Here is a 16,064-nt window from a genome sequence, read left to right on the forward strand (position 1 = left end):
AATGTTTTATTTTTCATTTGTTTGCTTAAATAATCATTGAGAAAAATATTTATTGGGTAAAACAAAATCTTACTTTAATATTCCCCATGTCTTTCCTGTTTCAAAAGTCATATAGTCTTTTCACCTTCTGTAAAAGCGTGTAGTATAAGTTATTTCTTAGATTCCCAAGATAGGTTTTCAGTTGTCCTATCATAATTAATTTTTTATTCCTCATTCCTATCACCTTAACTCTTTCCTTCTCTATTTAAACATATCATTGTCTCTTCTTAGTCGTCATCCCAGTTTATATTTCCTCTATTTTTTTTCATCCCTCAAACCTCAAACAATGTCTTCTGTTTGTGGAGTTACCTGTCCTCTTGTCATTATCTCTGAAAAATTCGTTGACTTCGACGAATTTAAAAATCATGGTTTGGATCTTCGAAGTCTTGTCCTATCCCAGAAATGGATGAATTACTTTAACATGCTTGAAGGACCCGTCTATCTTGCTCTTATAAGATAATTCTGGACAAACGTGTCTCTGTTGCAGCTTAGACAAAATGCTCTGTGCATTAAGTCTAATGTTTTTGGAATTCCTATTTCCACAACTCCTGCTCTGATTGCTAAAGTAATTGTTTGCAAGGAATTTGGGATTAATCTGGATAGGTACCCAAGTACTAGTCCATTCCTTGAGAGAATTCCTAGTAAGATCCTTGCCACCAAGGACAACTTGGCAAATGTCTCCTCTCTTTTTCCTCAGGCGAAGATCTGACATCAGCTGGTGGTGTCAAACATTCAGCCACGAGAAGATGCACTAGAAACACTTACATATGTTGACAATCATCTTATCTTCTTCATCTTGTCAAGGACTAGGGTTAGCCTTCCCTCCCAATCTTCTACTTCTTGACACAAAAGATAATCGCCTCTTAAGAGGGAGTACCTTCTCTCATACATTTTGGAAGAGTCTTGTCTGATCTCTTCCTTAACAAGGTATTGTTGAAAATGTGCAGGATTTGGGGTAAACGGAAGATCTGGAGACAACTTGAAGTTAGAGGCTACCTACAACTTAGGATTCTCTGGGGTTTGATTCTCTCTACTTTAGTTTCTCATTTCCCTGTTTTTTTATAATTTTTCTTGGTGTCATCTTGTTTTTATTCTTCTTCTGTATTATTTTGTTGATTAATGAATTTTTTTCTTCTCTTACTTTCTCTTTAGTATTTATGTTTACAAGTATGTGTTTATCTTTTTGATCATGACAAATGGGGGAGAAAAGGAATATGATTTTGATTTATCTTGTACCCTAATATAACTCAAAATTTCTAAAATTTATTCTTAAATGTTTTTCTTCTCATAAAAGATCTAAAGATTGTGTTAACATTAACATTCTAAAAAGATCAAGAAAAATGACTCTAAAGAAATTTTTTGAAGTCTAAAATTCAGGAGGAGCTTACAAACCTAACTCTAAATTTTAACTCTTAATGAAATCACAATTATTTTGAGTCTTAAAATCAGGGGTAGCTTACAAACCTTACAAACCTATCTCTGAACTTTTATAACATTTGATTGCTTATTAAATAAAATCTGTTCATCAAAATGCATGGATAACATCATAAAAAACGGGAGATTTTTGGAACGAGTTTGGGGTTCTACAACTATCCTGAAGTTTTGATGATAACAAAATGTAAGAGAATAATTTTTTACTCTAACCAGTTTGTTGAGTGTGCAAAAAAATTGGAACAAATTCTGACTCCGAGGATGTTCAGATTCTGAATCAAAGAAAATAAGCGTTTAGACAAGTCAACTCTGATCTATCAAAGTCAACATTTTGAACAGAAATTCTCAAGACTGACTCTGATATATATAACTCTGACTATCTACTTTTGAAGTCTCAGAACCCAGCATCCAAAGACTATGAAGCCTCACTGAAAGATTCTAAAGACAGACCTTGGAAATGTTACTCAAGCTTCAACAATAATTATCATAAGCCTCTGCATGAAAGTTGTCCAAAAGTCAACAAAATATTTGATGTGATATAGGTACAAAATAAAATCTACTTTTTTTCATAAAGTATTATACTCTGTGCAAAAGAAGTCTTCCACGTCCAATCATCTTCACCAACTACAGGCTACAATGCCACTCTAGTGTTTCGTTTGAAGTGATCTTCTCCAACAGAAACTTAGAGGATATTTTCATCTTCACCTATAACTGATCTATTTTACATATATTTAAAGAGGACATTGAAGATTGAAAATTTGACGACAAAAAAAGAAGATTTAAATCGCACAAAACTACATCAACGCTCACAGTCAGAAACAAATAAATAATGTTTCTTACACTAACAAATATCAGTGTATATTCTTGTTAAGTGTATAATTTGGTTTTAAACTTGTGTATTTACTTTTGAGAAGCATATGTAAACACAAAATTGTTATTACAATTTCGATTGAAATGCTCAAGCGACCATGTTAGGTCAGGCTCTTGAGAAGTCAATAACATGTTGTTATTGCGAAATCTTCTTAAGAGATCACGTAGGTCAGGTCTTAAGGAGTCAGTGAGCATCAATTTTCTTAGGAGACCAGTTGGGTCAGATCCTGAAGAAAGTCGGGACAGGTTATCCCTACATTCGTAATCAGGTTTGATTATTGGATTAAGTCTTTATTGAAGGAAAATCACCCAGGTGATTGGACTGGTGGTAGCCTTGTTAGTGGAGAACCATGATAAAAATCCTTGTGTTATTTATCATTCTGTTCATTGTTTGTTGTTGTTGTTTTGAGTTGCAAAAAACTATCATTCTTGAAACCCAATTCAAACCCCAATTTCTTGTGTTTTCTTAACCTTCAGCTACATCACTTATGATGTTAGAATCTTGCGATATTAATGATTACTCTATTAGAATCATCATGTAGTGCAATCTGGCCATTGCTTAGACGATCATAAGAATAATTAAAACTGACACTGTATGTGTCACACTTATCTTCTATAATAATGTTGGACACATTATTTTTTCTTATCCCCTTGTGGTATTGGGATGGTTTTCACAAATATAGTTCATTCAAGATAAATCTTCTGATAGATAATAGTTTATATTATATTCACTACGATCAACTTTATAAGGAAACTCAGGAGCTCTCCCTTGGAGTACATCATTGAAGACATGATATTGGTTTAGTAGATTTATATCGATGTTTGAACATTCTACTTCAAAGAATGTGTGTCAAATCCAGAAGATCTGTGAAGCCACTTCTTTGAGTATAATAATGGATTTACCACGATCACCTTGAACATACTGCAATTTCAATACAATGAGAGTTTTCCGTTTCCACTGCATACACTTATTGCTTCCAAACATTCAAGAAAACTATACGCCTCCTTCATTTGTACTAAGAATTTGATGTCTTCAGTAGTTGGCCTTCACAAGCATTGTGCCATAAATACACTAACCACACCCCTCGTAAACTTATCAAGGCTCTTTGGTCTCGTGGTTTCACAAATTCTTAAAAGTTATCCAATCTATCAATAGATGCTTGATATGCCAATTACAAATAAAAGTGTATTTTTGTAGCAATGAAAGATTTGATGTATCAGTTGTGTCAACCCTCAGCCAAAAATACCTAACATGCTTACCTAGAACTTCATAAATACGAAAGAATACATATTTATGCATTCTGTATGTTCAGAGGAACTGTTCATCCAAGTATACAGAGCTTCTGAAAAATAATAATTAAATAACTGATCTTGTCCCTCTTTACGATTTCTCTCTCTTTTTCTTCATTGATGCTCGTAATTCATTTTTATGATCGTCTTTAGAAGAAAATTCTCACGAGTTCTTGATTCATGTCATCATACATATAATTTGTTTTGGACCGTTTACAAGGCCCAGGAGACGAAAGCTTAATTACAAATTGGAAAGTTACTAAACGTGAATGATGCATACCCTATTTCCTTGTGTCGCATGCAACTTCTCACAAGAACGCCATGCTAACATCTCATATTAATTCAATGGCTAGGCGCATCCTACACCACTCTACACACGTGAAATCATTAACCATCTCCCTTATTTAAAGAGGAACGCATGTCATTTTGAGAGGTATTCAAATCCTTTCTCATTCAAACTCCATTTCACTCTCTTACTGACTTAAGCATCGAGGTGCTAACCTTGTAGGTCAACCCCCTTTCCACCGCATTGAAAGCTCTAAACCATTGCAACATACTGTGAATCCATTCTCTTTGATCAAATTTAGTTCCAGTACAAAATATTGGCGCCGTCTGTGGAAAGCCGACCAAAAAAGTGCATTCATACCTACTAGCCGGTAGATGCCAAATCAAAAGAGGAAATGAAAATAATTTTCGGTAAGTGACGTCAGAGCCTTATATACTGGGATCCACTCAGTCTCCTGATATATCCTTACTAGCCTTCTTGATCTAAGTTGATATTATCATCATGGTATAAATACATTTTAGACAGAGCTAATATAGGTATATGGAAGTAAGCACGTTCGAGCAATCACTATCCCGGAAGCCCTAGAGAAGAGGAGCAAGAGCAAACCAAAAACATGGAATGCGAATGCAGAAGAATGATCAGTCCAACATACAAAACCCTTTATACTCAATTCAAGCACCGAGGACCATACAACCTACCTCGCAGTACTAATAGTTGAGATCTTCTAAAAAATAGATCGAAAATAATCGAGTACACTAAAGAAGGAGAGACATCATTGCTAACTAACGAATAAATGCATGCCAATCACTTCCAAAATTACTTTACAACGTTCAAGAGAGGCATTTAATGGCCCATTCTTGATAACGACAACGTCCCATCTAGGACTTCCACGTCCACGGGTCCTGTATCCGAGTAATGATGTGTGTCACAAACCCTCACTCTACAAAACATAGATAAGGACTGGGGGTGTTAACTATTTTGTGTCGTCCGCAAGGCTTAGAAGACAAAGGCTTAATTACTAAGTTGCAAGTTACTAAAAACGGATCAAGTATACCATTTTTTCTTCGTGTCGCAGGTAACCTCTCACTATAATGTCATGGTAACAATCCATATCAATCTAACGAATAGCTGCATCCCATGCAGTTCTACACACATGCAATTATCAACCATCTCCCCTATTTAAAGAGGAAAGCGTGTCATTTCCCAGTAATTCAAATCCTTTATCATTTGAACTTCATTTACACTCTTTTACTAACTTGAGTATTGGAGTGCTAATCTTACAAACTAACCCCCTCTCCGCTGCATCTGAAGTTATGAAACACTACATCAGACTATGAATCCATTCTCTTGAATCAAATCTAATTCCAACACGGAACATAATTCATTAACATTTTTTTCAATGTGGAAAGGATTGGAAGGATAATGTGAAGAGATATTTGTTATTGAATATAATATGTTAATAATTTGTAGAGGGACTATGATAATTAGTGTCGGTTAAAAATATTTATAGAGATAGTTTGAATAACAATAAATTTTTAACAATTAGTTTAAATAACAACTAGTACATATTGTTTGAATTTAACATATTGTTTGAATAAATAGTTTAAATAACGACTATTTTGAATAACATACATATTCATAAAACAAGTTCAATATCAATCACATCACACAATATTTCATAAGCTCGTAGTTGTCTGTTCGTGAGCATTTACAAATCATTGATCTTCAACCTTTTCAGATCACTCTCGACCTTATGCACCTTGACATCGACCTTTTTTCTCTCTATCTTGACCTTTTCAATGTCGATGTGTGCATAGTTACATGCAAACTCTGACATCAATTCAATTTTTTTAAACTCATATCACAAATCCTAAAATTTTACCTTAAGAATAAAAGATGACGAATATGCGCATGAAGTTAAATTCTTTTTTCTTTTTGTTGAAGATCGGTAAACATGCATGCTATTTAGGTTCCATTTTTAATAATCTTCAAAAAACTATGTTCTGAAAATATTGTTTTACAACAAAAATTATGTTCTGAAAATATTGTTTTACAACAAAAATGATGTTCTCTGAGTTTCCATTCTTTTGTGTTGCCACAACATGTTTGTAGCATCCAACAAACTTTCGAACGACATGATTCTTTGTCAATTGTCACCGACCGTTTAGTACCGAACTATCCTCATGATTCTTTGTCAATTGTCACCGACCGTTTAGTACCGAACTATCCTCTCTCTATAATTCTTATCGCAATACTTGTTATAATCCTTTTTCAAAAAGAGAAGTGCTATACAGTACGTTACGAAATTGGATGAATATAAATCGCCAGCTTGTAATAAAATACATGAGAATAAATGAAAGACTATAAATGTTTCAACGAGCATTATGACAAATACAACTTCTTCATCAACTTCTTCGTCAAGATTATATCTTGAACTCTTTATCAATTGATTGCACACAAGTACTATCTATTTGAACTACAAGAGCATAGCAATGTTAATTGATTGAGATGAAAATTATTTGATATTAATATGATTAAGTTGCATTGATATTAATAGTAATGTGTTACTTTAAGAATTTAGGATAAAAAGATAATTTTAAAAATTTGGGATATAACGTGGAATGGGATTAATACATTTCTAAAGTATGAATTGTTTTCGTTGATTTAGAATATAAGAATTGTGGTGATTGAGATTCAGAGACAGTTTAATTGGTAAGAAAAAGGTTCTCTTTCAGACTTCATCTTATAGCACAATACCCTGTTGTTCAACATATTCTACAGTTCGTATATATGATAAAGAAAATTCAATATTACAACAGCAAAATCTTCTAACAAAGCATACATTTGTACCTACCAATTCATCACCGCCTTCTTCGGTTGCTGTAATCTTCGTCTTCACCTTCTTTATCCTTTAAGAAGCCAAGAAAAGCAAGAAACCCAAAAAAGAAAAATCCACCAGACCAATTGCCTCCACCTCCACCTCCTCCCCCGCCATCATCATCATCACGAGGTGGAAATCCAGATCCGCCATCATCAATTTGTGGGGACTTCTCCTTACCTAAAAGTAGAATTAAACTATGATGAGCCATTAGAGTACCCTTTGGAAGAGTCTATTATTATTACACAAAATAAAGGGAGACATAGATGGTTTAACAAATAATATCAGCTTTTTATAATAAAAAACAAATAATATACCCGCAGTCAATAATTACCGGGAAGATGAGTGATTGTCGGAGCCTCTCGAGTAACAGTCTGAGTTTGCTCTGCACCACATCTTGCATCCTGCATATGCCAGAGTTTTAGTAAAGAGAGATTTTATAACTGTATTGTGTTTTTTGTATGAAGAACGTATTCAAAGTTCAGAAACGGATAGACTATAAGAATTGGAAAATATTGCAATCTTAACGAGAGTATACTACCAAATATGATAAAATTAAGATAAGAGTAAAGAACATTACCAAAGCTGCAGCACATATTATAGTTGCTGCCTGAGTAGAACGGGCTCTTCTATCAAATGGAAACTGTGTGCGACTCAATGATATTGAGTTATTAACATTCAGTAATCCTCTTGAAAATATAGATGTAGGAACAACGTTCTCTTCAATGCAGTTTCCACCTCTTCTCACTAAACAAAAATATGATCATTATATTATAGTTGTAAATTTTTAACAATCAAACGTTTAAATAATGCTTTAATCACTTCCGTGACGAATAAAAAACCAAATGTGTGAGATAGCATAGCAAAAAAGTTCTTCGTAACCCAAACAAATAAGGAAAAATCAATAAAAGAAAAATGCATATGAAAGCAGTGTCTTCATTGTATATAAAAGCAGTCATTTAACACAAATATGGACAATGGAACAGCTTAAACCTTCACATAGATTCAGTGTTTTCCATACAAGTGGATGTGTTGGTTAAAAGCATGGGATTCCAAACATGGATGTATTGATCTTTGGATCAGATAGCAAGTAATAATAACACATACATCAATTTCATTGGCAGGTAGATAGATAAACAGTCAAGATTGCCCAATCTGTTCTGGTAGTATCATTATTAACCGGACACTTTACTGCAATGCTTGCACAGTGACATGCCTATAAAGTTTAAAAGGATAGCTATGCGTAATGCGGGGTACAGCTTACATGTTTATTCATAGATTTCAAAGAATTCTTTATGCAGGTATCACGAAGCTGATGCAAGATAAATTGACAGGGAACTATAGTTATGCCTTCATGTATCTAAAGATAATAGAATGTCTGATTTGAAATACAAAAAAAAGTCAGAAATTCTCATTTACCTGGTGTTAATTTGGGCAAAGATGCAACTGCACTAGTGGTCAACATTGGTGTATGACAGATAACTGGGATTAAAAAAAGAAGTTAAAGTTAAACAAAATTATTACTGAAGAAAATAAAAGATAATAATATCTAGCATGTAAAAACTAGGACGTGATTGATAACTAGTTCTAAAAAGTGGGTTAAAATTGTATAACAATGAATGCCGACAACAAGAAGTTCCCAATCGAGGATTGTCATGCCTATTTCTCCCACAGACCTACAAGATGAAAATGTAAAAAAGAAAGAAAAACTACAAGCCAAGACTAGATCTCGAATAAAATATCTATAGTTTCTCTAAGTGAAAATAAAGTTTAGGATGAGAGGACGATTTCCACCGCCCAAGGCAGATTACCAGTTGCTTGCCAACAGGGGATTCCCAATTCACGCCATAGTCGTGAATGAAAGGTTGACCAGTAAACCCAGTTGACATACTATAGCAGTGGTGGACTTAACTATGGAAAATGGTTTAGTACTATATAGTTTATATGTATTTTATCTATTGGTTCTTGGTGCAGTGGTTTGATTTATGGCCTAAGTGTTTGGTGTTCAAATCCAGTACGGGATAATTGATGAGTAATTTTTTGTGAAAAAAGGCACCTACAAGCATCTTTATGTAAAAAGAAGAAAAAACAACAAGCCAAAACTAGATCTCAAATAAAATATCTATAGTTTCTCTAAGTGAAAATAAAGTTTAGGGTGAGAAGAGAGGAAGTTCTCCACTGCCCAAGGTAGATTACCAGTTGCTTGCCAACAAGGGATTCCCAATTCTCATTAACAGAGCAGAGTTATCAATTAACAGAAGCAAAAAAGAAATAATGAAAATGGATGAAGAATCTATTTGATTACTATGAAATGGTGAGAGCTGAATACAAGAGAGTTCCAAACTGCCTAACCGGAAGGTACGAATGCAAAATGATTGGCTAAACCTTTCCTCCCCCCTACTAACATGACAGCTGACACTCTACCATTTCTCTCTTTTCTTATATCTCTCATCCACTCTCCAAACCTTGGGTCTAGCAAGGCTCACACCCACTAACACATCCCCTTCACTTGGGTTGGGCCTAGCATGGTACCAGTTTGTGGTGAACCCTTTGCACCACGGACTGCTGCCTGTGTAGTCATCATTTGAGAAAAACCGAATGGCCGACTGCAAAGTGCACATCCTTTCTCTTCGCATCGGCATACAACTTCATGTGATCTTGGGCCTTCTGCAAATTATACTTCAATTGATGTAATGATTTGTCAAGACCCCTCAACAATTGAGCTACGGCTTCCACCCTTGTGTCCTCCTTCATAATTCCTATACACCACCTCAGATGGCATGACATGACACCCGTCGACACATGAAAAGTGGTGTTGTATTTGTACCACAGAATCTAGTGTGACCACGACTTTGGCTGATCTGAAACCACCTCCGTCTGACTGTTTGAATGGACGATACACCGAGGACATTTTCAGCACAGTACCCAACAGTTTGAAAAGTTCTTTCCATAAAACATTCACAAAGACGGGGCACGGTCATTTAGTATCGACTCTGGAATGCCATGCAATCTCACCATCTCTTATAATAGAAAAAATCACCTTTTTAGAAATTATAAGGTGAATAATAAACAATGCCACTTTTACAAAAAAAACATCCTTCTGTAGCGAATCATTTACTAAGAAAAATAAATAAGCTTAACACAAAAGGAAAAAAAGAAATAGTAATTCGGAGAAAAAGAAATATTAATTCTACTAAACCCAAAGAGCTTCATTAGATTCCACTAGTAAAAAAGTAAGAGTTTACATAATGTAGAAAATATTAAGAACGGTAGATGGTATATAACACTCCAACCAGAATATAATAATACCATAACTTCAATCAACACTATTGGGAAGATCCCAACCCCACATTGGTTAGAGATAGAACTTCTAAATAGTTTATATAAAGAGACATTTGTCATCTTACAAGCCGGTTTTGTAAAGATGAGTTAAGTCAAACTCTGACATGGTATCAGAACCTATCGATCAGACCATGGACCGTCCATTTATTTGATTTCAACACTTTTTTCCAGAAATGACAAGTTCAACTGCCTGGGAAAGAATAGGCTGGTTTCAACCGAAACCAAAAGTACAAATTGAGATGACTTGGTATTAGTTTGGGCAAGTTTGAGATATTCCCCAACCTAAAATGCAGTCGCAAGTTTGGGGTTGATTTATTGGTTTTAAACTAGAATCGCAAGCTTGACCTCAAACACACAAGTCTAAAAAGTCCACCAAAACTTATGTATAGGAGTTGGCTTGATTTTCTACACAAAAAAACATAAACCCTTCCAAGTTTTCTGCGAGTTAGCTCACGAGTTTGACAACCTCGCCCCTTAATGAATTGACTAATCTTGAGTTTCTGAGCAAATTAAATGCCATGAAAAAGTGCAAAATTCATCTACCATCAAAATATTAAACTCACTTCTTCTAAACTCTCCAGCAAATTATTACAATCTCTCATTCTATTCACACAGGTTCAGTCACGGCATAAAGCTCTTTACCTCCTGGAAATCTTATGCAAAACTACCAACCCCTAAACCTCTAAATCTATTTCTAGGAACAAAAAAATTCAAACCTTCAACATGCATAGCATCCAACATAAAACTTCTGTGGATAAGCGGAATAAATAGGGAACAATTGAACAACATAGCAAGAAAGGGTATTAAAAAAGAATAAAACATGAATCTTTATGAACTGAACTTAAGGAAAGGAATAAAAAGAAAGTGGCGTACCACACGGAGTTGTCGATGTGTTCGGATAAGGTGAGTTGTATGAACTGAAAAGTATGAAAAGGTTGCGAAATTGGGTTCAATTGTGGATTAATTTGAGGCTCCGAGAGAGAGAAAGTTGAAACCCTAACAATGGTTTGGAAGAAGAAGAAGAAAAAGAGGAAGACGATAGATAGACGAAGCAGGTTGGTCGCAAAATCTCAAGGACCTTGCAAATTGCCACCACATCTCATATTTAATTTATATATATATATATGTATATTGAATGATATAACTTAAAATCAAATAAAAACTATTTTATATTTTGACGCATGTGTATATTTTAAAAAGCACGCAGAAGTAAGGATGAATATATTATAGACATGATTTTATTGAAAAACACTTATAAGAGTTGATGACAAGTTCAGAATTTCTCAATTGAATCTCTCAATTTTCGAATACCCTTTATCACCAACTGCATTTTCTTATAAAGAGAACAAAAGCAAACGAAATTAAATAAAATTTAAATCACCCTAAAGCTATACAAACAAATGGCCGACAAGGCCTAATAATGAAATATATAATCAAAGATAATATGACTCACATGGCCTTTAATGAATACAACAAGCCAGAAAAGTAACATGATAGTATGGTCTGATAAAGGTCAACCTTATCTTCAGAAAAGTAATATGATCTTATCTTCTTTAGAAAAATATAATGATCTTATCTTCACACATTATCCTTATCCTTCGAGATTTGTAATTCTATAACAGTCATCTTCATTGTCAATCAAGTGGTCAGATGTGTTGGAAATATTATCACTTTCAGACAAAACAAATATGTAATCTTTCAATTTATTTAAAAATTCATTATGGCTGGTAGCAGCTGATAAAGTGGCTAGTAACTTAGATCGATCCATAAGAATAGTATCTTCTGAACTAATATTAATATTTTTGCAAAGGTTGAGATGAGTTTTACACCGGGCTTCGAACTTTGCGGTTGTTTGCAGGTTTGGATTAAACTTAATCCACCACTTAATAGAAAATTTCTTAATTAATTGAGAAGTTGGACAATCTTGCCATAAGTGCTCAAACGAAAAGGTCCAGGAGGTAATCCAAATAATCTCAAAAACTGCACAAAAAGATGATAGAGCCTTGTGCAAAGGACAAGTAGTAGCTGAGGTAAAGTCATTGAAGACTTTAGAAGTATAATTGGGGGAAATATCCAAACTGAGTCCAATAAGCTGAAACCATTGGATAAATCAATAGGGAAAGTTTAATGAAATATCTTTATTAAACCAAATAAACTAAGTATGATTAAATGGTTAAATTGCTAAGAAATTGGACTAGGCGTCCATGTAATCCAGATAATTGTATGTTTGAGGAGAGTAAGACCTTGAGAAGGATTTTCCTTCTGTTGGAGGTTGCTTCCAGATAATTTTTATTTATCATTTTTATGTAATCCAGATAATTTTTATTTATCATTTTCATCATATTGATGAGTAAGAGAAATAGAATCAGTATCAACCAAAATAAATTCATAATATTCTCGGGTTTTTAATAAGTCTTTTGGTAAAAAGAAAAATCCATGAGGGAAAATTCTTGAAATAACTTGTAATAATGACGCATCTGAAAGACATTACATTGGATCCAAAGGGGTAATTGGTTATGACATATTTTTGGTAATAAAAGAAGATTTTATAGAAGATGGAGGAGTGTAAAAAGCTAATTTTGATGTGGGTTTACTTTGAGAAGACGGGGAAGTAATAATTCTGAGTAAAAGATAATGGAGATAATAATACAAGCTTAATCAAAGGTCTGGGGGAATAAGGTATTGGAGAAGTAATTTTTGTAATATATGAAGGTGATCCTAAAACTATGGCTTTATTATTTGATGATAATGGAGGTCCATAATTATCTCTGGGATCATTCTATTTCTTGCTCATTTTTCCCTTGTAAAAATTCTCGAGTTAAAAAATCTGGTAATGTTTTTTGAATTCCTTCAATATTTTCTATTTCAAAATAAAAACATGACAACAAAGATTGACATTTAGCAAAAATATGTTTTGAGACTAAATTTTTAAGATCTTTCTTTAAAACACTCTTAGCAGTTTTGCAGTCTGTTTTTAATAAAAATGATTTGGAAAACAAATCATCATGCAATTTGGTAATGCATAAAACAATGGTTAAAATCTCTTTCTTAATAGTACTATAATTTAATTGGGTGGAGATCAAGTTCCAGAGTAATATCTAACAACTTGTTCCTTATCTGTGCCCGGAAGTAGTTGTTTTAATATACCACAAAACCCTAGTTCTAAGGCATATGTTTCAACAATAGGATTAACATTTGGATCAGGGATTCCTAGGTAAGGTAATCTCTTAACTATTTGCTTTAATTGGGTGACACTTTTGGTCATGGAATCATTCTAAGGTGGGGGATTATTTCTAAGTCTCTTAAATAAAGGAAGACAAATAATTCTAAGATTAGGAATAAAGTCTAAAACATAATTAAGACAATCTAAAAACCTTTGTAACTGAGTTTTGTCTTTTAATCCGTCAGGGAATTTACTAACAAATTCTAAGGACCTACTAATAGGGGTGTATATGCTCTGACTAATATAAAAACCCAAAAATCTTACTTTACTATGAATTAAATTTAATTTCTTTTCGGACAAAACTAAACCATTATCTTTAATTATTTCATAGAACTTATTAAGGTGTTGTAAATGTTGATTAATGGAGTCTGAGAAAACTAAAATATCATCTAAGTAGACTATAGTAAAGTGTGAGTAATCATTTAAAATAGAATTCATTATATTTTAAAATTCTGAGGGGGCGTTTTTAAGCCATAAGGGCAAAATATTCCATTCATAGTGCCCAAAGGGTACTATAAAAGCGGTCTTATATTTATTAGTTTCTTCTAATTGAATTTGATAATATCCAGATTTAAGATCAAATTTAGAAAATATAATTTTATGATGTAATATGTTAATTAAATCTTTTTTATTAGGTATAGGATACCTAATCCATTGTAAATCTTTGTTTAAAATTTTATAGTTTATTACTAATCGGGGACTACCCCTTTCTAATTCAGTAGCATTAACAAGTTAAAATGCAGAGCAGCTCCAAGGAGACTTACTCGGCCTAATTAAACCTTTTCCTAAATAATCTTGTATTTCTTTTTTACAATAATCTAAATGTTGCTTATTCATCTGTATAGGTCTGACTTTAGTCGAGATATCTTTTTCTTTAAAGTCGGGCTCATAAGGCCAAGAAATAGTATGCATCTTCCTTTTCCATAAGGCATTAGGTTGTTCTGAACAAAGATCTTTAGTAAACTTATTTTGCATAATTTTAATTTTTTCTTGAACACATGAAAATTGCAATTGTTCTTCAATCCTTTTAAAATGTATTTCTTTGTTTATGATATTAATATGTTTTCTTTTATTATTAATAATATTAATAAAAGATATATCTTTACTCTAGACAGAGTTAAGATCTCTAATCCTATATTGGTTTAAAAATTCAAACTTAACTTCATGACCTAAAATGTTAGTAGTTATAGCTAGATTATCATCGATAAAAGGATAAAGTAAAGTCAGAAAAGGGGTTCCTAGAATAATAACTTCTTGATTGTTTTTAACTATAAGAAAAGAAGTTTAATAACAAATTTGATCTTTACAAATATTAGGGTCTGATAATTTATATGACACATGTAATCTGTTACCATTAGCTCCTCGTAAGGATTCTTTGGTATTTTACTATACCATTTGTGAGATATGATTTTTTATATTTTATTGATATAAGGATATTCATTGATTTTCATAACCCTGAACTTTGATTTTCTTTAAGGGTATCGGTTGATAGTGTGTGGTCCAGGTTGTAAGTCCGAGAAGTGAGACAGTAAAACCGTTGGTTTAACACACTATAGTTGTCATTAAGAAAAGAACCAATAAGGGGGGGGGGGGATAGAGAGATAGAGATAAGTAAGAAAACTAAGAAATGACCAGTTACATAATAGAAAGTTTTTTAATAATTTACTGTTTAGTAACTATGTCTCAAATCATCAAGGCTTTGAGTGAGTTAGGATGCAGTTCACGCAGTAATATTAGTAGTCGAACCTTAGTTCCTGCTACCTTAAACAATGATAAATTTGAATTAGATCAAGATACTTTCTAAAATCAGGAATTAGAAATTCAAGAAATGGAAAATAGATTAGTTAACTGGTCTATGCTAGAAATTAAATTAAAAGAAATTTATAAAATGAGCAAATTTAATTTTTATAGTAAAAAAATTATTCATACTACGAAATCTGCTACATCTATATCCAATAAACATGAAACCATTAATTTCTTAAATAGAAAGTTGTTAGAAAATTATGTTAAAGAAGGATATCGTTATATCCATTTAGGATTAATCCAAATAGCTATAAAGCCTTTACATAAACTAGGGCTAAACACCCCTATTCTATTAGTCCTTCGTGATACTCGTATTAAAGATTTTCATAATTCAACTATTGCTATAGTTGAATCTAACCTTAATGATGGTCCAGTTTACTTTAAGTGTCATCCTAATTACTCTATGAGTTTAACTGATGAATTCACTAAAAACTCACTTGTCATATATGTTCAAGGCCTAAGTGACACATTCAATCCTGGAGTTGCCAACATAGACGTTATTAGTAAAATTACCTACAAAGTTTCTAATGTTGATTACATTTTTAAATCTCTTAAAACTAATCCTAGAAATGAAACATGTATTATTGAAGCCAATCTTAGCAGATCAATGTTATGACACCGAAGATTCTTACCACTTCGGATATTATTGACAAATTCCCTCAGGAATGGATTTTGCAAGTTATGGTTAAATCTGAAAAGATTGAAGCCAAATCTATTAGAGATGTTATTCAGGATATTGATGGATTTTTCAGCATTCGAATGAAAAGGAGCTAGTCCTTTCGTTACAACCAGTCTAGTAGCATTGGATCAACATCCAGCGCTAGAAACTTTGTTGATTCAACCATTAGGGTTAACCTTGCGGGAGTAAACTTTGCTCCTACAATTCCCCGACCTATTTACTC

General features: G+C 33.1%; 2 protein-coding genes across 2 annotated transcripts; one reads left to right on the forward strand and one right to left on the reverse strand.

Moving 5' to 3' along the window:
- Window positions 1-6,629: 6,629 nt before the first annotated feature.
- On the reverse strand, window positions 6,630-11,258 carry LOC127084703 (protein YELLOW LEAF 1, choloroplastic). Its single transcript, XM_051025210.1, has 5 exons — window positions 11,010-11,258; window positions 8,214-8,276; window positions 7,375-7,541; window positions 7,129-7,198; window positions 6,630-6,974 (listed from the first exon to the last, which is right to left on the reverse strand). The coding sequence occupies exons 2-5, from the start codon at window positions 8,257-8,259 to the stop codon at window positions 6,778-6,780; spliced, it is 480 nt and encodes a 159-aa protein (XP_050881167.1). The 5' UTR covers window positions 8,260-8,276; window positions 11,010-11,258; the 3' UTR covers window positions 6,630-6,777.
- Window positions 11,259-15,247: 3,989 nt separating this feature from the next.
- On the forward strand, window positions 15,248-15,778 carry LOC127080691 (uncharacterized). Its single transcript, XM_051020999.1, has one exon. It carries the CDS (start codon window positions 15,248-15,250, stop codon window positions 15,776-15,778), a length of 531 nt encoding a protein of 176 aa, XP_050876956.1.
- The last annotated feature ends 286 nt before the right edge of the window (window positions 15,779-16,064 follow it).

Source organism: Lathyrus oleraceus, chromosome 5 (assembly GCF_024323335.1).
Source record: "Lathyrus oleraceus cultivar Zhongwan6 chromosome 5, CAAS_Psat_ZW6_1.0, whole genome shotgun sequence".
In the NCBI taxonomy this organism is placed as follows: Eukaryota; Viridiplantae; Streptophyta; class Magnoliopsida; order Fabales; family Fabaceae; genus Lathyrus; species Lathyrus oleraceus.

What these genes read in the sequence shown, in the direction of transcription:
- LOC127084703 (XM_051025210.1), bottom strand. Translation starts at nt 8,259, where the DNA reads ATGTTGACCACTAGTGCAGTTGCATCTTTGCCCAAATTAACACCAG. An exon ending in TTTGCCCAAATTAACACCAG is followed by an intron (nt 7,542 to 8,213) that starts GTAAATGAGAAT and finishes ATTTTTGTTTAG; the next exon opens with TGAGAAGAGGTGGAAACTGC. An exon ending in TAATATGTGCTGCAGCTTTG is followed by an intron (nt 7,199 to 7,374) that starts GTAATGTTCTTT and finishes TGGCATATGCAG; the next exon opens with GATGCAAGATGTGGTGCAGA.
- LOC127080691 (XM_051020999.1), top strand. Translation starts at nt 15,248, where the DNA reads ATGAGCAAATTTAATTTTTATAGTAAAAAAATTATTCATACTACGAAA.